We start from the raw sequence: 23298 nt of genomic DNA, 5'->3' as shown, positions 1-23298 counted from the left end.
AGTGTAGACACGCCATTTCACCTGACATGTACATCTTAGGGGTGTGAGAGGAAACCTGAGTACATGGAGAAAACCCATGCAGTCGTGGGAGAACATGCAAACTCCACACAGACGATGGCCCCAGCTGGGAATCAGTTTTTTTATTTTTTTCTCATCAATGTTATGGTAAAATGACATTGAATGAAATGACTTTATTCAAGGACCTGCTGTATATCCATCTTTGCATACAGGTGAGTGTATACACATACACACACACGTACACACATGCACGCACATATTATGTCTCTATAAGCATTAACGTTTTGTGAAAAAATATATACATAGTCATTAATAGCGTTTATTCCTGGGGTGGAGAAATGGAGAGAAAATACTTTCATATTTCATATCTTTCTATACTACTTCTTAATTCTGTGAATATTGCTTTTATGATACTCAAAAGAATTCAAATGTAAAATAAGAAAAGATGAGGGTTGGCAGGTGTTGGAGGGAAACAGGAGGGCTGGGGAAGGTGGGAAGATACACCCTGCTCTTGCTGATGGAGGAAGCAGAGTCCCAGGCTCTGATTATATGTGCATGTGCCACTAATATTTGGCCATTATCAAGGCAGCTCCCTCTTTCACCAGAATCTGCCTCCAATCGCTCTTCAGGGAGAGTTGCACAGATGACCCCACAGGCAGGCCTGCAGCCACGACCCTAACTCACCACCACCTAGGGAGATCTTTCAAACTGGTTCTCAATGACTCTTGATCGTGTGTGCATGCATGATCATGTGTGTGTATTCAAACACCGCCACCTACCTCTCATCCAAGAAGGGACTGGGATTTCCCACTGGGGCTCTGAGGCACAGTGCTTGACTGAGTGCCCTGGTGTGATACAAAGAAAGTGTGTCTATGAGGTACAAAGGATGTGACTGGGAGCTGAATGCTTGTCCTGTAGTAGTGGCTGCTGGCCACTGGGTCCTATGGATGGAAAATGGCAGTCTGGAGGTCCCAGCGAATCACCAGAGAGCCAAAAGTGAGATGCACAGGCGGGAGCTTCAGGCTGTGTTTTCCTGATTCTGGGTGGCTTTCTCTACTCCTGCCTGTCAGCTGAGTGTTCTGCATTTGGGAAAGGAGCAGTTCATCCGGAGGTTGCTGTGTCTAGGAATTCTGACTTGATTACTTGTTGTTAACACCTGCCCTTGCTGCAAAAGGAAAAACACAAAATTTAATTTGGCCCCTTGCTATCATTTACAACTTTTGTTTTATTAATTAGAACAATAATAATTTAAAATGTGGGTGGCACCTTTTAATCTATTACACGTACACATTATTGTCATTGTCATTGTCATCTTATTTAATCCTCACATCACCTATGGCAACTGAGTAGATGGAGAAACTAAAGGAGGTTCACTAAGTTCTCCAAAGCCACCTTCTCAAAGGGTGGCCCACAAATAGCTTATCTCATGTCTGCAACCATGTAAGTGCAGACATTGAGAACAAGCTTTTACATACTCTTATAGCAATATGACAGAATAATTTCATGTCTGTTGAATCTTGTCATTAAAAAGGGCTTCGTTATTTTTATATTTGTGTTATATTTTACAAAAGCATCAGTTTGTGATGGATTGCAAATTGAAAGAACTAAACAGTAAGAACTGTTTCTTCCCTGTAGACATTTGGAAAACACTGCCCTAGGTAGTAAGTTGAGAGGCCAAGCCTCCAGCCTGGGCCTCTCCAAGTCCAGAGCTCTTTGCACTAACACACAGCTGCTTCCTAAGGACAAGTAGCAGCCAACATCATTGCAGCCGCCCCCAACCCCATGTCTACATGCACCCAGTAAGTTTTCATATCTCTCATGAGCTTCAATCATCAGAAAAGATACTTAGATAGTATATTAATAAGATATTGCTAAATATGCTTCCACTTAAAAAAAAAAACACCCTATTAAAAGTTTCAGTCAAAGATGATAACTGACAAGTTTTATAATATCTGTGGGTATTTGTGGGATATTTCAGTTTAATTTAGACCAATGGGTAGATCTAGTGGGATATGGGAATTTTGTAGGGGGCAGGGTATGCAGCATGAGCTCAGCAGCAGAGCCAAGGCAGTCTCTCCGCTTTGTCCCAACCCAGATTCATTTCCTCCTTCCTACTCCTTCACTTCCCACTCGAGGTCAAAGCATAGGGTTGTCCTAACAGATCAACCAGGATGCAGAGATTAATGCATGCATGAGTTTGACAAGATCGCCACCCCAGAGAAAGAGAGGCCCTCTTTCCAAACAAAGATTGGAGAGATTTTTCTGAGTGTCCCCAGTCATCTCCAGGAAGAATCTGAGAGTAGGCCAAGGTCACAGGCCACACTTTGCAGTGTGGGGAGGGAATCACCAGCTGTCCTGGGTAATTTCCCCCTTATTTTTACTACCTAAAAATTCTCCCTGTTGCCTGTCAACATGATTTCATTCTTGTTCTAACCAAGTTTTACACAGAAAGAAAGAATCATTTCTCTATCCTCCTGGCAATTTCCAGCGACCCCAAAAAAACTCTGCAAGAAGGGAGAGGCATTACCAAACACTCAGGCATCCGGCCTTCAGAGTTCCTTGGACCGACCCCTTGTTTGTGCCATTGCTGCCCTCTGAAATCTCAAAGAATGTCACCATAGGTCATTGGTCCAGACAGACAGTCCAATCCTGATGAGAAAGTTATAGGTAATGTAAAAAGTTGAATGGTGAATTAAACAGCATCAATGCCTGACACTGGACCGTACATTTGCACAAGTCATCTTATCACTGAAAGGGGCCTTGAAGGCCATCCAGGCCACCAAGCCCCTGCCCACAGCAGTGTTCCTGACCATTTATCCCCTGGTCTCTTCTCCAACAGGACCTTCCCCAGCTCCCAACATAGCCTGCACCATTGTCAAGAAGGTCTGACTGTTACAAAGTCCCCTCTCTATTAAAAGTTTTACTTATTGAAATTTATATCTGCCCCTTCTTGATCTTACTTCTAATCTTCCTTTCCTGTAAAAGACCTTTAAATCTTTGAAGATAGCTACCATTCCCTTCATCTAAGGACTTCTCTAGATCTTATACCATCTTGTTTGTGTTCCCCTGAGATTATACCAAATCTGCTCTGATTTATATGGAGAAGATATTGTTGTGTTTATATTTTTTTATTTTTGAGACAGCATCTCACTCTGGCACCCAGGCTGTAGTGCAGTGGCATGATCATGGCTCTCTGCAGTCTCAACCTTCCAGGCTCAAGCAATTCTCCCACCTCAGCCTCCTGAGTAACTGGGACCACAGGCGCATGCCACCACGCCCAGTTAATTATTTTTTATTATATTTTTTGTAGAGATGGAGTTTTGTCATGTTGCCCAGGCTGGCATCAAACTCATGGTCTAAAGTGATCCTCCTGCTTCAGCCTCCCAAAGTTCTGGCATTACAGGTGTAAGCCATGGCACACACCTGCAGAGAAGTTCTTAGACATTACCCTGCCTAAGCCTGCTTGATGGCACTAAACAATGATGTGGTTATTTACAGCTTTGGCTCACAAGATTTGGGGGAAGGAGCTAGAGTTCACCTGAAGCAAATTTAAAGGGTCATATTTATTCAGAATCACAGGGCTGCCCTAGGCAGTGGGGGCCAAGCTGGTGACATCACCCACCCCTACTTCAGGACCAGGTATGTGGGTTCCAAAATTAACTGCCAGAGTTTGAATCTTAGACACACCACGTATTAGCTGTGAGACCCAAAGCGTGTGGCTCAACTTCTTTTTGATTTTCATGCCTTGTCTGTAAAATACAGATAATCATAATGCCAGCAGCCTCATTAGGGTCATTTGTGAGGATCAGATGATTTAATGAATCCAATCAGTGAGGTTATTGCATGTCACACAGTAAGCAGCTAACAAATGGTGTTGAACATTAGCCAGCATGGAAAATTTGTCTTCAATGACGCTAGAATGGTTTTGATCCAACCTTGTTGGAGATTTTTGTTTGTTTGGGTAAGTTTCCTCAAATTAGATTATCTTCATTCCCCTCACACTTTTTGTGGTGAGCCACGTCTTTTTGAAGGTGATCTTTTATCATTTCAAATTTTTTTTTTTTGCGTTTAGATTTCCCCTCAACTTTCCATTCTAATAAATAACACTGCATTTTTTCCCCATTTTTGTACTTAAATCTTTGCTAGCCTTTACTCTTGTTTTTAAGAAACAAGCTTTTCTTAAAGTCATTAAAGGTTGAATTCATGGTTATTTAGTGACCCTGTTGTGGAAAGACCTTTTATTTGTTTATTTTTATTTTTGTTTCAGTAGTTTTTGGGGAACAGGTGGTTTTTGGTTACATGGATAAGTTTTTTAGTGGTGATTTCTGAGATTTGGGTGCACCTATCATCTGAGAAGTGTACACTGTGCCCAATGTATAGTCTTTTATCCCTCACCTGCCTCCCACCCTTCCCCCTGAGTCCCCAACGTCCATTATATCATTTTTATGCCTTTGTTATCATTTCAAAGACGATGCAGTGTTTTTATTTTTAAATATCTGCAGTAAGCTCCATGATCTAGTTGGCATCGATCCTAGAAGTCAGATGTAAAGTCCTAATCAGGACTCCTTTTCTTTCTGATCTTAATTCGGCTGATCTGTTTCTGTGTGTTCTAGTCTCCTATTAGTAAAATGAAGGTGGAATGTGGACCCATGTTGACCCTGAAAGAATTTTAGGAAGATTCTTAATGGACTGCACTTTAAAGAAGCCTTTCCCTTCTCAATTAGAGGCACCTTCATACTTTCAGTCGCTCATGCCAAAAACCTGGAGTCACCCTTGGCCCTTTCCTTTCTCTGGTCCCCCACATCTGACCATCCGCAAATCCTATCTGGTCCACACTGTACACACACAGGGATAAGATCAACACTTCCAGTGCTCCTGCTTCCCCGGCCTGAACCTCAGTCAGCCTTGCCTGACTTGCTGCAGTTTCCCCCACCTGTTCTTCTGCGTCCACATCTGCTCTTCAGCCCGTCCCCACCGCAGCAGCCCAGGAGACAGGGTTTGAGAAAGTCAGATGGTGACTGTCTTCGTCTGCTAGGACTGCCATTACAAAAAAACCACACACGGCCGGGCACGGTGGCTCACACCTGTAATCCCAGCACTTTGGGAGGCCGAGGCGGGTGGATCACGACGTCAGGAGATCGAGACCATCCTGGCTAACACGGTGAAACCCCATCTCTACTAAAAACATAAAAAATGAGCCAGGCATAGTGGCAGGCACCTGTAGTCCCAGCTACTTGGGAGGCTGAGGCAGGAGAATGGCATGAACCTGGGAGGCGGAGCTTGCAGTGAGCCGAGACCACGCCACTGCACTCCAGCCTGGGTGACAGAGCAAGACACCATCTCAAAAAACAAACAAACAAACAAAACACATACACACAGAATGGGTGACTTAGATGACAGAAATTTCTTGTCTTTCAGTTCTGGAGGCTCAAAGTCTGAGATCAAGGTGTCATCAGGGTTTGTTTCCCCCAGGGCCTCTCTCCTTGGCTTGTAGAGGTGGTGTCTTCTCTCTGTGTCCTCACATGGTCTTCCCTCTGTGTGTGGCTCTTCCTCATCTCTGCTTATAAGGACACCAGTGATGGTGGAATAGGGCCCACACCAGTGACATCACTGTAACTCCCTCACCTCTTTAGAGACCCTACTTCCAAATGCAGTCACATTCTGAGGCACTGGGACTTAGGACTTCAACGTATGAATTTATCTGGGGACACAGCTCAGCTCTTAACAATGGCTGTGCCCAAAATTCTCCTGTTACCATCCAGCTCGCCAAGAGTAAAAAGCGAAATCCTCCCCATGGCCCAGAAGCCCATTCCCGCTCCCAGTTCTTTTGCAAAGAAAAATCTACTTACTCTTCAAGACATTATTAAAATACCAGGTCCTCTGTGATCCCTTCTCAGATTCTGGTACAGAGCTCTGCCCTCCTGCACACACTCCTGTTGCACCCTTGCATTGGGTTATGTGTTTCTCTCTATATTCTCTGTTTAATGTGGACAGGAACCGTCCTTGTCTCCTCATCTGCTATGGTTTGAGCATCTCTCCTCCAAAATTCAAGGGTTGAAACCTGAGTATTAACAGACTGCCCCTGTGGTCTCCCTCGCTTCATCGGCTGCCCTCTGTGTTACTCCCTCCTCCCTCACACAGCAACCTTCCCGCACATTCGTGGACATTCTTGGACATGCCGGATGCATGTCCGCACATTCCTGGACATGCCGGATGCCTCCTGATGGGGCCTTGGCATGTCTGTTCCCCTGGATGGACTGCCCTTCCCTCAGATATCCTCAGGGCTCCTACACTTACCTGCCCCGGGTCTCTACTCAAATGTCACGTCCTCAACCAGGCCCTTTCTGTTCAAAATGGCAACCCTCCTCGCAACCCGGCCTGTTCCCTAGCTCCTTTTATTCTTATCAAAGCATTTTTCACCATCTAATATTTTGTGTCATTTGCCTTTCGTTCAGTTTGTTGCTCTTCTCACCTAATAGAACGTACAGTCCACAAGGGCAGGAACTGTTTTGTTCATGGCTGTATCCAGAGTGCCTACAACAGGGCCTGGCTTATAGGTTTGAGTGAGTGAGTGAGTGAGTGAGTGAGTGAGTGAGTGAGTGAGTGAGTGAAAAAATAAATGAATGGAGAGCCTCTCGTAGCTGCAGTGATATTCTTTCGCTTATTAATCTGCTTCCTATCGATGGATTGAGTTCTCACAAGGCATATGTTATATAAATATTAAGCAGTATTAGTGGTCTTTAACCTTTTATATTTTCTTTATTCTAACAATTTGAACTATTCCCTCTGTTTGGAATGCATTCTCTTCCGTCCCGTCCTCTGCTACCCACAGCAGCTTCTTTCGCAAAGAAAAATTCTTGTTCTTCAAGACATTATTAAAATACCAGGTCCTCTGTGATCCTTTCTCAGATTCCCATACAGAGCTCTGCCCTCCTGCACACACCCCTTTTGCATGCTTGTGTCAGGTTATGTGTTTCTCTAGATATTCTCTCTTTAACGTGGACAAGAACCATCCTTGTCTCCCCGTATGGTATGGTTTGAGTATCTCTCTTCCAAAATTCAGGAGTTGAAACTTAATGGCCAATGTGATAGTATTAACAAGTGGGGTCTTTAACAGATGATTAGGCCATGAGGGCTCCTCCCTCATGAATGACATTAAGACCCTGGTGAAAGGGACTTCACACAGCAACATAAAGCTCCCTTGGCCTTCCACCATGGGAGGATGCTGCATTTCTCCCAGCCAGAGGATGCAGCCCTCACCAGACAGCCAAACCAGCCAGCGCCTTGATCTTGGACTTTCCAGCCCCCAGAACTGTGAGGAAACACATTTCTGTTCTTTTTAAATTACCCAGTCTTGGGTATTTTATTATAGCAGCACAAATGGGCCACAATGGCTCTCGACCCTTAATCTGCCATAGTACCTCTCGTGTAGGAAGTATTCTGAAACTATTTATGGAGTGGGTTTCATTAAAAGTTACTCTAATCTTTGAAATAGAAAAATATCTTATGATTACGATCAATGTTTTGTTATAAACTGTCTCAATTATAGAAACAGGCTTTTGCATACTTATCTGGCAGTGGAGATACATGATCACAAAGGTCGCTTTCCCAGGCAGGCTTATTCATTGCACTCCGTATGTGCTGACCCCTGTGATTTTCCCAAATGTGGGAAACTTGACTGCATAATTTGTGGTAGTGGGGGACTGTGTTCGTGCTTTCCCCTGAAAAAAAAAAACAAAGGAAGAAAAGAAACAGGCTTTTGTGTGGATCCACTCCTGCTTCCCCAGTTGGGCCATTCCTGTTGTGTTGTGTTTGATGTTAGAAGCAACATACAAAGTTCCTCCCTTCAAGTTAAACCTAGATCTTTGCTTGTCATGTCTGGTAATATCAAACTAGAGCTCCAGATACTATAATTTTGATTATGAACCTAAGCCATCATTGAAGTACATTTTCCCTTCTTATTAATTCTCTTGGAGCAAATCCTTAATGAATGATAAAATGGGAGACAGGTTATCATCCTCAGCAAAGGTAGGGATGCTAAGATTGCTAAGGTGTAGGGAATCATATTTGATAGTCCAGCTCTATCCAGTGTCCTCAAACTAAACCTGAAAGTTAACTTCCAGCATTTTATGCTGAGACCTCAAAAATAGGAGCAATCATGTAAGGAGGAGAAAGGCAATGCAGGTACATCCTAGACAGATTAGAGGAAGGAGTGTGTTGGTAGACCAGGTGAGTTCACATGGGAAGAATAATTGAAATCTCTGAGTTTGATCTAAAACGGCAAAATATGACTGAGTTTTTGTTATTAGTATCATTCATGCATGCTATCAACTGATGCAAAATATCAGTAGATATTTTTAATGATGCCTTATTTACACCCAGTGAGTTTTAGTTTAGGAAAATTTTAAGTACCATACATTTAGTTCTGATGGAAATTGCCACCTATGGGCCTTATAAATGAAAAAGTAAATACGTTTCTAATAAATTTATTCTTTATCTACCTCTTCCTGTCCAAAGTCCCTGAGCAGCTAGATGAAGAAAGCTCTGATATTTGCCAGGAAAATATTTCAGGCATTACTGACTTGTAAATCTTGAATGAAAACAGGCCCTGCGAAAAGAAAGGATGGTACCTGTGTTTACTTAGCAAACAGAAGATCCACCAATTCTTTTCTCAGTGCATTTTCTAGACCAGGCTCCGTGCTTGGCACTGGGGATGTAACAGTGAACAAAATACAGAAGATACCCTCAGTGCAGCTTAGAACCTGCTGGGAGTATAGACTGGGCAGATCAGTACCCATGAGAGTACAGGGAAAGAGAAGAATGGGCAACAGGAATGCCAACTGGTCTATGAAATTCGGAGTTGTCTTCCCTGAAGAACTGCATTTAAACTAAAAGCTAAAAGAAAGGAATAACCAGATGGAGAGGAGAAAGGGAATGAGAGAACATTTAGGCAGATTAGAGGAAGGGGTGATATACTATCTCCAGATAGTGAATGAGGTTTTTAATAAGAAAAGGAAGTTGGCATTTATTCTCCAGGTTTTCGGAAGACATAGCATAGAGAATGAGATTGATGACATAACATTGTAATCAGATATAAGGAAGAACCAACAGAGAGGACACTGAAGATTTTTAAGAAAAATCAGGCCAACAGGAGTCCCAAATGGTTTACTCATGTATTTATGTAGAGAAAAAACATACAGGTGGGATCAGCTGCTAAGGACATATTCAACTCTGTAACTGCAGATTAGATACATTGAAGTAGTAAACTCTCATGTGAAATTTTGGAGAAATAGAATGGCTTTACCTCTGCTGGCATATTCAATGTACATCTGTGTTAGCATAGATAAGCCAGTCCAATCTGGATGGTCAACTAGATGCAGGAAAGTTCCAGAATCGTCTTGAACTCTTAGCAACACCCATTGATCACTGCATGCCAAGCATTGTAATAGGCACAGAATGACAAAGCAATCTTTCCTTTAAAATAATGACATTGATAAGTTCATATAAATAGTTTATTATTTCTTATAATGTCCCCTTTTTGCATTTACATATTAGCTGGAGATTAATTTGTCAAGAATATTGAAAAAGGAATGGTTTTTACATTGGACAGAAGAAATTGAAATCAGTAGACCCCGAAATCCCTCCAAGCTCTAGAATTCTATTATCCCATGATTATTTTTAGGCCTTTCAAAGAGTGTAATACAATTTATAATCCTTGGATAAATACATTTCATGGTGACAATTACTTTTCTTCATGTTGCCTCAAAGGTCACAGGAAATTCTAAAGAGTAATTCTGGCTGCTAAACTAGATGGTCCCTAGGGTTCCTTTTAGCCTTAACAGTCTAACATAATTATTGTATTGGCTTGTGTCTGTAATGTTTCACCTGCTAATTAGGGTGTTCCCTGATAATACACAGATGTGAATCAGTGCCTCAGCAAGAATGAAACTCTGAATACCTAGGTGTTATTTGCTTGTGAAGTGGTGTTGCTGTGAAGTTCCGTGTTTCTTCATGACATAACAAATGGCCTACATTGTTAAATGAAATATGCTTCCAGGGAAAGATTCTCTCCTTATGGTGATGATCATCTCTTCCACATCTCACACAATTCCAGTTAGACATTTGTCCTTGCCCCTTGGAAGCCAGCACTGTCAATCTCTTACTTTAGGTCAGTTACTTGCTTTTAAAGCCTATATTTGTCATCTTTAATTGGCTACACGTACATGTTGTTTTTCACATTTAACTGCTCTTCCAAGGTACAGGATGTGGTTTTAGTGCAAAGTAATGTCATTATGAGCAAGACCCGTCCTTCTCTATAAGGTTGGCAAGGAAATTGTCTAACCGATTTCCTAAGTTAATTGTTTAACTTTAAGGAAAGTTAAAATGAGACTGTACAAACCATTAACACCTTTTTAAGGCTAAGAAGATAAAAAAAAGAAGTGTATTTTCAAAAGAAAGTGAATCTGCTTTTGATTTTTTTGTTTGTTTGTTTGCTTCGATAGAAATCCTGCCCTTTTCCAGTGCACAAATATTGATTATTTGATCTTGGAAACCATTGTCCAGAAAGTTTTGTGAATCAAAACTATTAAAATACTAAAGAAAATATTTTAATAAATTAGTGGGTAATATCTATAGTGACTAACTTATGATACATTGTTGGTGTTGACATGCACTCCTAGTTAAAACAGCAGCTCTCAGCGTTAATGTCCAGGAAGCACACTGCACCAGCATTGCCTTCTAATTTTACAACTGCCTGTGAGGTGGACACCTAGGTGTCTCCATTTAACTGAAGAGGAGCCAAAGACCAAGAGACTAGGTTAGCGAATGGTCCAGCTGGGACTTGCACAGTCCTGCTGACTCTGTGTCCCGCCTTTTTAGTACCCATGCTCAACCAAGCATGCTAGAACACCCATCAGCATCTAGGGACAAAGTCAAATAGAAAAGCCACCACTGGTTTCTCCATCAGAAAGAGAGATTGCTGCGAGGGATGGGCTGTTGGTCAAACTCTGTGTGTCTTATGGTTTTGTTCATCACATCCCAATCCCAGACAGTATTTCAGAAATGTGGGTCATTGGTCCCTGAAAGGACAGAGGCTGTGAACAAATTAATTTAAATCCGTTACCACTGCTGAAAAAATAACTCAAAATACGTTTTCTATTCAGGAAGGCTCAGTTCCCTCGTCTATATATAGAACAGCATAGTTTCCTGCTGACTAAAGTTCAACAAAAAACAAAAGCTTTAATGTTACATGTCTTATCTTAGAAGGCCAATCCTAGGCCATGATAAACCACACAATGTATGTCTGCTTTCTTAAAAAGAAGCTGATTAACTATTTTCTTGGGCTACAGTGGTTATTTCTGCTATTTTTCAGCCTCAGGCACTGCAATTTGCAGCATAATTTCTCACACATTTTTGGTCTCCAGGAGGAAAGTGGCTGATTGTTCTCTCTCCCCTCTGAAAACTCTCTTCATAACTCGTGCAGACTACATTACAAAAGCTGTTCCTGTTGAAGTTTAATTTGGTTTTCAGTGTCATATTTGTAGATGATAAATTTTCTCTGTCCTTTGAGGAGATTAATGCCTTTTTTTTAAACAATGGATGCATTTAAAATCAGATACCAGAAAGCAATATTCCCTTTATTACGTGTTTTTCTTTAGAAATGATAGTGAAATGGATCCCACCTATTTTAGAGAAAGATTAAGAATTTAAAAGAGACCGTGATTTTCAATTGTATGACCTGCACTTGATTCCCTACAAGAGCTTCAAAGGTGTTTGCCAGCCGGTAATTCCCCTCCCATGGATGGGTCACAGTGATTTCCTACTCATCAGCCTGTACCATGGAATGGAGATAAAGTGATTATTACAAAGCTCCCTTGAAAAGGGAGTGACTCTTATAACGACCTGGACTCACGGTAGATGTCTTGGCATTCATTCCTGTATGAATGACTGAAAGTAAGGTCTGGGCCTTACCCTTATCCAGTAATGAACATGAAAGGTAAGTCAGTCTCTTCATTTTTGAAGTCTAGAGATCCCTTAAAAACATTCAGCCATTGAAATGGTAGGAAAAGTCCAGGCACGGTGACTCACTCCTGTAATCCTAACAACTTCGGGAGCCCAGGAGTTTGAGACCAGTCTGGGCAACATAGTGAGACCCCATCTCTACAAAAAAAATAAAAAAATTAGCCAGGTGCAGGGACGTGCACCTGTTAGTCCCAGCTACTCAGGAGGCTGAGGCAGGAGGATTCTTGAGCCCAAAGGTCCAAGGCTGCAATGAGCTATTAAAAAAGAAAAGAAAAGAAATAGTAGAAAAAGGGAAGGGAGACAGAAATGGTTATCTGCCCGGGCTCTCAACCTATGCATCTCCTACTTAGTTTAACAGAGTCAAAGAGAAGAGTTGAGTTTTCCAAGAAGAAGGCTTGGTAAAGGTCATTCTTGGTGTGAACAAGACCAAGGGAAGAGAGTACAGCTTTTCACCTCCCTAAGGCGTCCTGTAGATGTGATGAGAGGAAGGCTGTTTTAAATGTGTGCCTTTTATCGATTCGGGACTGCCATTTTCCTCTCAAGCTTTCCAAATACATCTTTTTTCAGGGTTGTGTAAATAGCAAGCCTTCTGTTTTAGGGATACTTCTGTTCATTCTTTTCTGTTCATTTAAGCTGTTCCATCCTCTAGGGGAAAATGAGGACGAAACAACGTCCTCATCCTTGTGAGCTTACTCATTAGTGGGAGCAACAGGTAATAAGCCTATGAATATGTAATATGATGTCAGGCGGGGACAGGGCACTGAAGAACCATCATGCAGGGTCATGGGAGGAGTGTGGTGGTGATGCCTCTCTGTCCTCCAGGAGATGTGTCATTAAAGTGGCCACAATAGACATGAAACCCACCGCATGCCCCCTTTTTATCAGCAGCGCTCCATTGTGCAAGGCTGGATTATCCAGCCTGGTAATTATTCTGTCCTCCCTCTTGTCGCCTATTCTTTCTGCACACCTACTCACCCCCAGCCATGTGCTACTCACACAAAACTTGCATCCCCAAGTCTAGAATTCAAACCCCCTCCCTATGTGTTCCACAATAGCCCTCATCATGGGACTCTTCACAGCAAAATTCATAGCAAGAGAGTAGCTGGATTGTGTGAACATCTGTTATCCTTGCTTTTTGTTATAAAAATATTATATTCCATGGTTTTTAAAATTTGCAGTATAAATTGCATTTCATAGTCAGCATATACATCTATGGAAAAAATGATGGGCTTTGCTGATTCTCCAGGAGAAGGCAACATGGTTCATGGAAAGAACACAGGCCCTGGGTGGGGAGACCTGAGCTCACATCCTGCTGTGATCACCGCCGAGAGATCACTTGTGTTCTCAGAGACTTCATGTGCCCATTCATGAAAATCAAGATAATAACAATACCCTTCTTAACTCTGCAAGTTTTTGTGGCGATTAAATGAGATGATGAACATTTACAACACACTTTCATGGGACACTAAAGGACCATCTGTGGTAGCCATGTGGTTGTTTTGAAAGATGCTCCTGCTCCTTCATCCTGAGCTGTGGAACCCACTGGTATCTTTAAGACATTGTGTGGAAATATTCTGAAATGGTGCATCTGTCCAACATCTTGTGAACATCATGGAATGCTCTTTAGTTTCTGCATGTTCATCCCTCTTACGTTTGTCAAGAAAATGACATTATTGAGTGCTACCTAGATGACAAGGAGCAGAAATTCATCTGTTTTTCCCCTGGAAAATAATTTAAGGCCTTTGGTCTTTGTTTAAATTCATTATAGGATATTAGTATAAGAGGAAACCGCATAGAGCTCATCAAGTTCAATGACGTCACCTTACAAAGCAGCCCAACTTTGGACAGTCTGAATTGAAGTGGGCTGAGGGCCTGTGAGTATAGAATTGGAAACTGGAATACCATAAGCTCTCTCTGTTACCTCTTCTGTGCACACACAGTCCTGGAATGAAGGCCACACCATACCAACGTGCTCTTGCTTACATAGATCTCTGTGCCTTCACTCCTCGAGTTGTCTTCTTAGGAAAAAGAACTCTAGAACACTATTTCCAAAATCCTAATGCTCCTTTCACAAAGAGAATTCCCCTACAACAGCAAGACTCTATCTAAGGGTCAGGGATCCTAATTTTAGCAAATTAAGTAATTGGAAATGTAATGTGGTGTACTCTGATTGCGTGTGACTTCAATTCAAATATTTGATCAACTTATCCATCAGTTCCAAACACACGTGCCATGATGAGGTTGAGGCAGGAAGATCATCAGCCTCTGTCTTGGAGAGACTCGCAGTTAATGGCGGTGGGGGTAAATGCTTAGCCTGTAATTATAACATAATGTGGCAGATGCTGTAACAAAGCTGGGAACAGAGGCTATGGATGTGCAGAGAAGGGACTGATTTCCATTGGAAAAATCAGAAAAGGATGCTCAATGAAATGAGATTTGAGCCATCCCTGAAGGATAGGCAGGATACTCTTTCTAGGCCAAAACCTGAAGGGTGAGTTCTGAGGCGGAGCAACGGCAGGAGTAGAGGGAGGAGGCAAGAAAGTCCACAGTGTACTTGGGCAGTGGCACGTGGTCTGATGTGGCTGGAACACTGGGGAGACAGTAAAGAATAATAACAAATGAGATTGAAAGGAGTTGGGGGGTCAGATCGTGAGGCACCTCTTAGTCCATGCTATAGAGGGTGGAGTTGATCCAGTTTACAGTGAGGCCTTTCCTGACTCTTTTGATTAGGAGAATTACATGATCAGACCGGTTTGAAAGCAGAATAGAGGGTGGACTGGGTGGATGTGGAGGGGGAGGTTCTGGAAGAAGAGTAAGGTTTAGAGCCACTGGGGAACCACTGCCTCTACATAGGCAGAAGTATAGTGACATCAGTAGATCAGGTCCTATAGTCTGACAGCCTGAATTCAATGTCTGCTTCCCTCTGGTTGTGTGACCTTGGCCACGTGCCTTTGTGTTTTCCCGTCTAAAATGGGAAGATCACAACAGTACCTGTCTTTTAGGATCCTTGTGAAGCTCAAATGAATCAACACATGGGACAGTGTGAGCATTTAGAAATGTTAACTTCTGTCATCATCTGCAATAATCCAGTTAGAATGAACAAAGGCGGCCGGGCACAGTGGCTCCTGCCTGTAATCCCAGCACTTTGGGAGGCCAAGGCAGGTGGATCACGAGGTTGGGAATTCAAGACCAGCCTGGCCAAGATGGTGAAACCCTGCCTCTACTAAAAATACAATAATTAGCTGGGCTTGATGGCGGGCACCTGTAATCCCAACTACTTGGAAGGCTGAGGCAGAGAATTGCTTGAACTCAGGAGGCAGAGGTTGCAGTGAGCCGAGATCGCGCCACTGCACTCCAGCCTGGGTGACAGAGCAAGACTCTGTCTCACAAAAAAAAAAAAAAAAAAAGAATGAACAAAGGCTCCATCTCGGAGGTTAGGATGAGATTCTTCACGTTTACCTGTGGTTTTAGAAGCTAGTTAGCCCTTAGGAAGAGGGAGGGTGAAAACAACCCATGTGCAATGAAGTCCATTTGAACCTGAAGCCAACTAAATGCTTAATGCCAAATAATTTTGATGCGAATGGTCTAGAATAGACTTTATTACACGAGTCAGCAATTCCTCAGGGAGGTTGACAGGTACTCTGGAAGATGTGACTCTCAGGCCACTGAGTGTCACTCAGTAAATTACTGATCTGGGCAACAGAATGAGAAAACCTGTTTCACTCAAGCATCAGCTTGGAGCTCTTGCATTCATGAGGTAACAGCTCAGGAACTGAAAGCAGGAGTGCAAGTAGCTGAGTAAGTAGAACCCCAAGAGCATCAGCGTCTTGGTACAGCCCCCAGAGTGCCAGCCTCAGACCTGACAAGTCAGGAACTCACGTGAGAGGATCTGGACAGTTCTTCATCATTCAGCGAATGCTGCAGATTCCTGATAATTAATACCTAAGTGGCTTTTGAGGAGACTCACATGGTATAGTGCTGAGAATGCAGCAAGCAGCAAAGCCACTGTGGATGCTCTAGGCCAGTTCCTCCTAATCTGAGATGATTTTCGTCCCTCAGAGGACATTTGGCAATGTCTGAAGATTGTTTTGGCTGTCACAGTTGGAGGAAGTGCTGCTGGTATCTGGTGGGTGGAGGCCAGGGTACTGCTAAGTATACTACAATGCACAGGACAACTCTCAAAGCAATGAATTTTCTGGCCCAAAATGTCAGTCATGCCTGTGTTGAAAAAACCTGGGCTAGACCAACATTTAACCAAAACGTGATATCTGCATCATTGGTGGTACAGAAAATGAGTTTAGGACAATCTTTGATTAGTTTTAATATTTTATTGAATATTGTATACACTTATGCATATATCAATGTTGAAAATATATGTATTACAAATATAAAAATATATCTTAACATGTTATAAACCTATATGGTTTACATATAAAACCTGTTATTACAAAGATATCATTTGCTTAGGATGAGGTTACAATAGTGTTTAAATTTTTTTAAAAGTACCACACTGACTTAAAAGTTACAAAGTAAATAGTAGTATAAATGGACTACAAAGATGCCATACACAAAAAATTAAGGAGGTAGGAGTATAATCAAGGTTTAGAAAACATTGGTTCAGATCAGGGCTCAGAAAATATTTTCTGTAAAGAACCAGATAGATAGTAAATATTTTCAGCTCTGTTGCAACTACTCCACTCTGCTATTTTGGTGCAAAAGCAGCCAAGGTGATCAGTGAATGGATGGGTCTCCTGAATGCCCTGAGTATTAAACTCACTGCCCCAGAAGTGGCCTGGTCATGGCAGGGTAGAACACTAGTTAGTAGGACTTAAAATAGTTATAAAGTAACGATGCCCATTTTTCACATACGTTGACAAGGCATGATATTTCCTCCATCTTGCATGGGTACATTTAGTGGGGTTTGTGTTTTATCAAAAAACACATCTCATAAGTATCACAGTTCAACTTTTGCATGCAGAATTTGTAATAGAGTGGGTTCAAATTTCAAGCCCTTCCTTTACCAACTGTGTCCTTGTGGGCCTATTCAATTACCCTTTCAGAGCTTCAATTTCCTGCTTCGTAAAATGGGGAGAATTTACAGCACCTGTCCTGTACAGTTGTTGGAAAGGTGAAATGCAACACTGTGTGTGAAAATTACACATTTAGTAAATGTTCTCTCTATTCACTCTCCCTTCTTTCCTTCTCTCCTTCAGTTCTTCCACTTATTCATTGAGGATGCCCTTTTTATCATTGCCATTGATAAAGATGCTAACCAAGTCTAGAGTACCACATCCCTGCAGCACACCACTAGATACCTCTCTGAAAATTAAAAAACAATCCCTTAGTTAATACCTTTTGAACATGTTTTGCCAACTGCTTACAAATGTACCTAAACATCAGTCATTCCAGCCTGTATTTCTTTCCTTCGGCTAAAGCAATAGACAATTACTGAGCATCTATTTTGTGTCAGGCAGGATACTAGGCACTAAGCATGGTAATAGGAACCAGATACAAACAGAAGACGTGGCTTCTGCCCCAAATACAAACGGAAGACATGGCTTCTGCCCCAAGGAGCCTACAGCCTTGGGTGGTGAAGAGAAGATAGTAAACAAACAGATGATCGTGACTTTCACACCTGAGGACTCTCCTGTAAACACAGGCAAGGCATTGACTGAGACAAGTATTGAGAAATAGGAATGAATGAGGTGAAGATGGTTTGCGAACACATTCCAGGGCAAGAGCATTGAATGCATAGTTGCCGGTGAGCAAGGGGTCAGTTGCTTGGAGACAGAAGTAAAGAAGTGGGAATGAGTTTGGTGTTAATAATTTGGGCCAAATTATGTAGGGTGTGGCAGGCACATGACACTATGTTTAAGCTACTGTTTGCAGGCTAATGGTTTTCAACTTCCTTTTGGAATTAGAGCCTGTATTTAGAGCAGATCTAGGGGATAACTATATTATATAAAACTCGTGCTACAGAGACTGATGTTCTGGTGGGTGTCCGTCACCAGCGGGGCAGAGGCCACGTGTCATAAGGTGCTACATTTGAGTTGCTTTGGTTCTTTGCCTCAAATAGTACAGTTCATGATGCGTTAACTGAATTTTCATTTGCATCACTCCCAGAGCAGTAGTTTTGTAGACTTGAGAGGCTTTCAAAGTTCTCTTGGGTGAGGCTCTTAGATCCGAGTTTTAGAAAGTCCTCCAACAGCTCTGGAGACTGGACTGAAACTGAGCATGCTGTGAAACCACTTGGAAGGCCATGTCTGTCAATAACCAGTGAGGGTCTCATTTGAGGCCGTGGCAACAGGTGACTTCACATGCACCAGTCCTACAAAAAAGGCATGATTTGCCCCGTTTTTCAGTTGAGGAAGCCAAGATTCAGAGGTTAAACAATGTGGCCAGTGTCAAGAAGAGAGTAAGTGGCAAAACATGGACGCAGATCTGTCTTGACTCCCCAAACTGAGGCCACATGTTAACCTTCCCAGCCTCCTTCTCAGCTAACTCGTGTACTCTCCTTTCTTTTCTTGCTCTCCTGTGGTTCTCCATAGTTGCAAAAGGGGTGGGTTCATCAGGGCATTTGTCTTCTTCTCAGGACTCTTCCTGATGCATAGTTGGCATTCAGTGGATATTTATTAATAGAATGTTTTACAATTCTTTTGGTGGATTCACCTAGCTTCCTGGAAAACTACCTCCTTCATTCTTAAGGAAAATTAGGCATTCAAGAATGTGCTAGGGTTCACACATCAAGAAGATGACCTGATTGGTCCCAGAGGTCTTTAGCTCTTTCTCTAGTGCCCTAACAGGCAGTCATTGGCCACTTGACCAATCCCTATTTGACAAACCCAGTAGCATGGTACCTGGTACCTTTCAAAGTAGCCAGCTGTCCTCCATTTAATCCCATCCTATTTAAGAAGGTCTCACGCTGCCCATGTATCTTTGAAAGAGAAGAAACCACAGCCTCTTGTTGATCACACACTACCTATGAGGTGGAGTTTCTTATCTTCCTTTGCGTTTTTCTCTCTTCTTTATCTTCTTGAATCAACTTGGAGCCTTCTACCTTAAGGAAACTCATGCTTTCTGGTTTCCAACTTTTTTCCTTAAAAGATTCTTCCCACCAAACAAGAATATCTATTGACTGCTTTCATCCCCAGCTCCCGGCTTCCGTTATCCCTAGCTCTGTGCCTTTATAGGAACCATTGCTAATTAAACTAGAAAGTGGAGAGAGGAAAGACAGGATTTGGGCAAAATATGAGCCGTGGAATTACATTTTTTTTTGCCTCTTCCATCCTTACTTGCTATAATACCCAATATGGAAATCCAAGCGCAGTTGGAATGGAGTGGCTGTCACTGATAAAAGGGCTGCTTTTGCAGGGTAAGCACCAAGTCGCTAGCCCCACTCCCATCACCCTTTGCCACTCTGGGGACTTCACCCTCCTGCTCCCATTGTCATTTGTATTAAATTAGGTGGGAAATAGACTGACGTAAACCACTAATGTGGTAAACCACTAATAAGATGCTGCATTTTTATAAATATATGATTTAATACTATTCAGTAGTTGGCTTTTTTTAAGTTGATTTAGTTCATTGCATTGAACATCATAGCTCATAATGTGTTAACTAGATTTTTCCATTTGTGTCACTGAAGAGTTATGTGAAAAATACAAAGAGAAAAACAGCTCTTTGGAAACAATGGAAGGAAGGAAGTTAATTGAATTTACATTAGGCATAGCAATAATTTAAAGCATAATTGAAAGTTTCAGAGGAGAGGCATGCATTCATATGGCCTAAGTCAGATTTCTTTTGGATAGAATATTCAAATGTAGAACTTACTGATATATAATATAACCTCATGCTCCATTTCCTTATGCATGTCAAACAGTTTTGGATGGTAAAATGCATTGAGTTTCCTGTGTTTAGAAATTCCTTAAATGAAAGATATAAATTATACTTCCAGTTAATCTGAAAAAGAATTACAAAATTTAACTGTGGTTTCTGGCTTCATATTCTTATGATACTTGATAGATTTCATGCAAAGCCCGTCATAAAAAGGGTTCTAAGTTACTACATAATCCTCAGTTAGAGGATTCAGAAAATAATTATTTTCTTTATTTTTGATGACATGCATTTACTAACTTTCGAACAACAAACTTGTATAGATTTTTTTTTTTCTTTTTGAGATGGAGTCTCGCTCTGTTGCCAGGCTGGAGTGCAGTGACACGATATCAGCTCACTGCAACCTCTGCCTCCCAGGCTCAAGTGATTCTCCTGCCTCAGCCTCCCAAGTAGCTGAGACTACAGGTGTGTGCCACCACGCCCAGCTAATTTTTGTATTTTTAGTAGAGACGGGGTTTCACCATGTTGGCCAGGATGGGCTCGATCTCTTGACCCCATGATCCACCTGCCTTGGCCTCCCAAAGTGCTGCGATTACAGGCATGAGCCACCACGCCCAGTAGTATAGCTTTTTTAGTTAATAAAGATATTTGATCCAAGTTGGTTCAACTTAAGAAGTAGAACCGAAAACATCATCCTCGATGCCTCTTAGAAAGCTGACCTGCAAAATATCCAGACTGGCATTACCTGTGGCTCCCTGTGGGAGATCACTTTCTGTAGGTCATCGCTGACGATGTCATGCACGGGTCTCCGGCCTTCTGTCCATCCCCCTCTTCCCTTTCTCAGCATCTCCAGCCACAGCATTTCAGTCTTGCACACACTCAGTCCCTATCAGTCGCCCTGTGTAGCTTTAGAAAACTAGAACCTCAATTATTATCTTTCTCTCCTGAAACTGTAGCTTCACTATCAGGTTAATGCTTTACCCTTGCTTTTAATTTTTTTAAATTATGGTAAACACAGATAACATAAAATTTGCCATCTTAACCATTCTGAAACATACAGTTCAATGGCATTAAGTACGTTCACATCATTGTGCCACCACCACACCACCCACGAGGAGTTGGATTTATTATTTCCTATCCCACGCCACTATTCCCATCAGGAAACGGTGCCATCTTCAAGTGATTCCCTGTAAGATGAGCGATGTAACCTTACTTGCCCAGTAGATGCTTTGTCTCTTAGGACTAGACAACTGAGTTTTAAAATGGTTTTGATGCATTTATATAGCATGTTAGCCAAAATGAATTTCGTCTTTCCTCCTTGTCTTTAAACAGCTCTGAGCAGCGGGTCCCCTGTTCCACTTCTTACCACAGCTCTGGGTTGCACTCGGGTGACGGGGTCACCAAAGCAGGACCTATGGGCCTTCCAGAAATAAGACAAGTGCCAACTGTTGTGATTGAATGTGATGACAATAAAGAAAATGTGCCTCACGAGTCAGACTACGAAGACTCTTCTTGCCTGTACACAAGAGAAGAGGAGGAAGAGGAGGAGGACGAAGATGATGACAGCTCATTATACACCAGTGCGTTCATCTTAACTCTTCACCAGGGGTGGGGAAGTATGCTATTGTGGAAAGAAAGCAGAGAGAGGACCCAGTAGCCCAGCATTCTGGGTTCTAATCCCCGCTCTGGTGTTGACTGGTCCTGGGTCGTAGGGCATCTTAGTCTACCTCTTGGGGCCTCAGTTCCTACATCAATTAGAGGAGAGGGTAAATGTCCTCTAAATGCCCTCCTAGCTCTAAAAATTACTGCCACCTCCTACCTCTTTAAATGGCTTATTCTTTGTTGCTTCCCTTAGGAAGCAACTTTTCCCCCAACCCACAAAAAAAAAAAAAAAAAAAAAAGAAGTTTAAAACCCTGTGTCTGTCTAGCAAACACTCAAATACTACCCACTGTATATGCAACAAATGCAGTTTTTAAGCATACCTCAGCGACTTTGAAGTCCTCAATTTAAATTTCTTATTTATGACCTTTAAATGTGCTAAGAGACAAGAGAAGAAATGAAGAAAGCAAAGTTCAAAACCCATTACTCTAGCCATGAACAGTAAATAAATTTTAGTTACGTGAATACAGCCAGATATTTGGTCAACTTTTTAATAAATGAACTTATGAGAATAGCAACCATGCATTGAACATGTACTGTGTGCCTGACAGTGGGCTATGGTTTTAATCTCTCACCTACATCTCACAAGCCTGAGGCATGGATGCTATTGCCTCATTTTACAGATAAGGGCAGAAAATGGAGAAGCAAGGCACAGGCCCAGGGCCTCACGTCTGCTAAGGGGCAATGCTGGGGTTTGATGCAGGCTCTGTCACATTCTGAAGCCCATGTTCTAAAACCAGCGGAGGAAGAAAGAAGAAAAGCACTACACAATAAAGCCCAAAGGCATCTCAGACTTGTTGCCTGCTGGCGTTTTCTCTTGCTCTCTACTTACCAGGCTTCAAATAGCTGGCTCCGTGTGAGACCCGGCAAGCTATGAAGGGATCCAAATGATGTCAAGGAAAGAACCACACAGGGCAGCCAAAGACCTCAATGATCCACGAATGGAAGGAGCAACTGCTCAGCCCCTGTTTTGCTGTTCAGTATCCAGAGAACTGAATGTTTTATAACGGGGTTTCTCAACCTCAACACTCCCGGCATGTGGGACCAGATAATTCTTTGGTGTGGGCCATACTGTGCATGGCGGGGTGTTTACAGGCATCCCTGGCCTCTGTCCGCTAGATGCCAGTAGCACCCTCTGCCTGCCACCTTAGCTTTGACAACCAAAAATGCCTTGAGATATTGCCAGGTGTCCCTTGGGGAGCAAAATCACCACTGGTTGAGAACCACTGATTTATACCAGATGTAGAGAAGCCCTGCCTCAGCTGCTCAGAAACCCTGGGGTTAAAAAGAAAAAACCCACCCCAGAATATTGCCTATTTCAAAGGCCTCACCTCCACTCCCACCCGCAACCAGCCCCACTTTGTCGGCCTACCTTTTTTCTCCTTCACATGCCCCCAGCTCCAGTGTAGTTGATCTTTTCTGTCTCTTGAGATTTCCTGGTGCAACCTTCACCACTGAACTTTTGCAGACACAGATCCCCGCCCACCTGCTGCCTGTTGAACTCTCATCACTGCTTCAGGTGTCAGCCCCTCCTCCTCGTGAAACTTCCCCTAATTGCTAAAGGCCTCTGTCCTTTCTCCCCCTTTGCAGTCCACTGCACCCCACAGCCAGTCCTGCCTTTCTTTGTGATGTCGCCTGCATGCTAGGTGTTCCTGGAGAGCAGAGACCCAATGACAGGCTCCCTGTGTGCTGTCCATGTGCCCCACACAGTACTAGGCGTAGAGTGTGTGGCAATGGCAGGAACTCTAGGAACTGAGGCCTTAACC

The 23298-nt window shown here is 42.6% G+C and overlaps 1 protein-coding gene, 1 long non-coding RNA gene and 1 other non-coding gene across 10 annotated transcripts in view; 2 read left to right on the top strand and 1 right to left on the bottom strand.

Annotated features, from left to right (window-relative positions):
* The window catches only part of PHACTR1 (phosphatase and actin regulator 1), a 571629-nt gene that overhangs the window by 492484 nt on the left and 55847 nt on the right, over window positions 1–23298 (top strand). For all 8 annotated transcript variants that reach the window (XM_023185354.2, XM_031935689.1, XM_023185352.1 and 5 more), the window contains one exon: window positions 21205–21452. In XM_023185354.2, the coding sequence (XP_023041122.1) occupies window positions 21205–21452 (248 nt within the window). The remainder of the gene's footprint in view (window positions 1–21204; window positions 21453–23298) is intronic.
* Window positions 62–23291, bottom strand: LOC111521777. The gene is made up of 4 exons (XR_002725059.1): window positions 22905–23291; window positions 7586–7739; window positions 2546–2667; window positions 62–1183 (listed from the first exon to the last, which is right to left on the bottom strand). It is a non-coding gene; the product is annotated as an uncharacterized LOC111521777 (long non-coding RNA).
* LOC111521804 lies at window positions 7582–7742 on the top strand. The gene has a single exon (XR_002725071.1). It is a non-coding gene; the product is annotated as a U1 spliceosomal RNA (small nuclear RNA).

Source organism: Piliocolobus tephrosceles, chromosome 5, assembly GCF_002776525.5.
Source record: "Piliocolobus tephrosceles isolate RC106 chromosome 5, ASM277652v3, whole genome shotgun sequence".
NCBI classification, from domain to species: domain Eukaryota; kingdom Metazoa; phylum Chordata; class Mammalia; order Primates; family Cercopithecidae; genus Piliocolobus; species Piliocolobus tephrosceles.
This window is presented reverse-complemented; position numbering and strand designations above follow the sequence as displayed.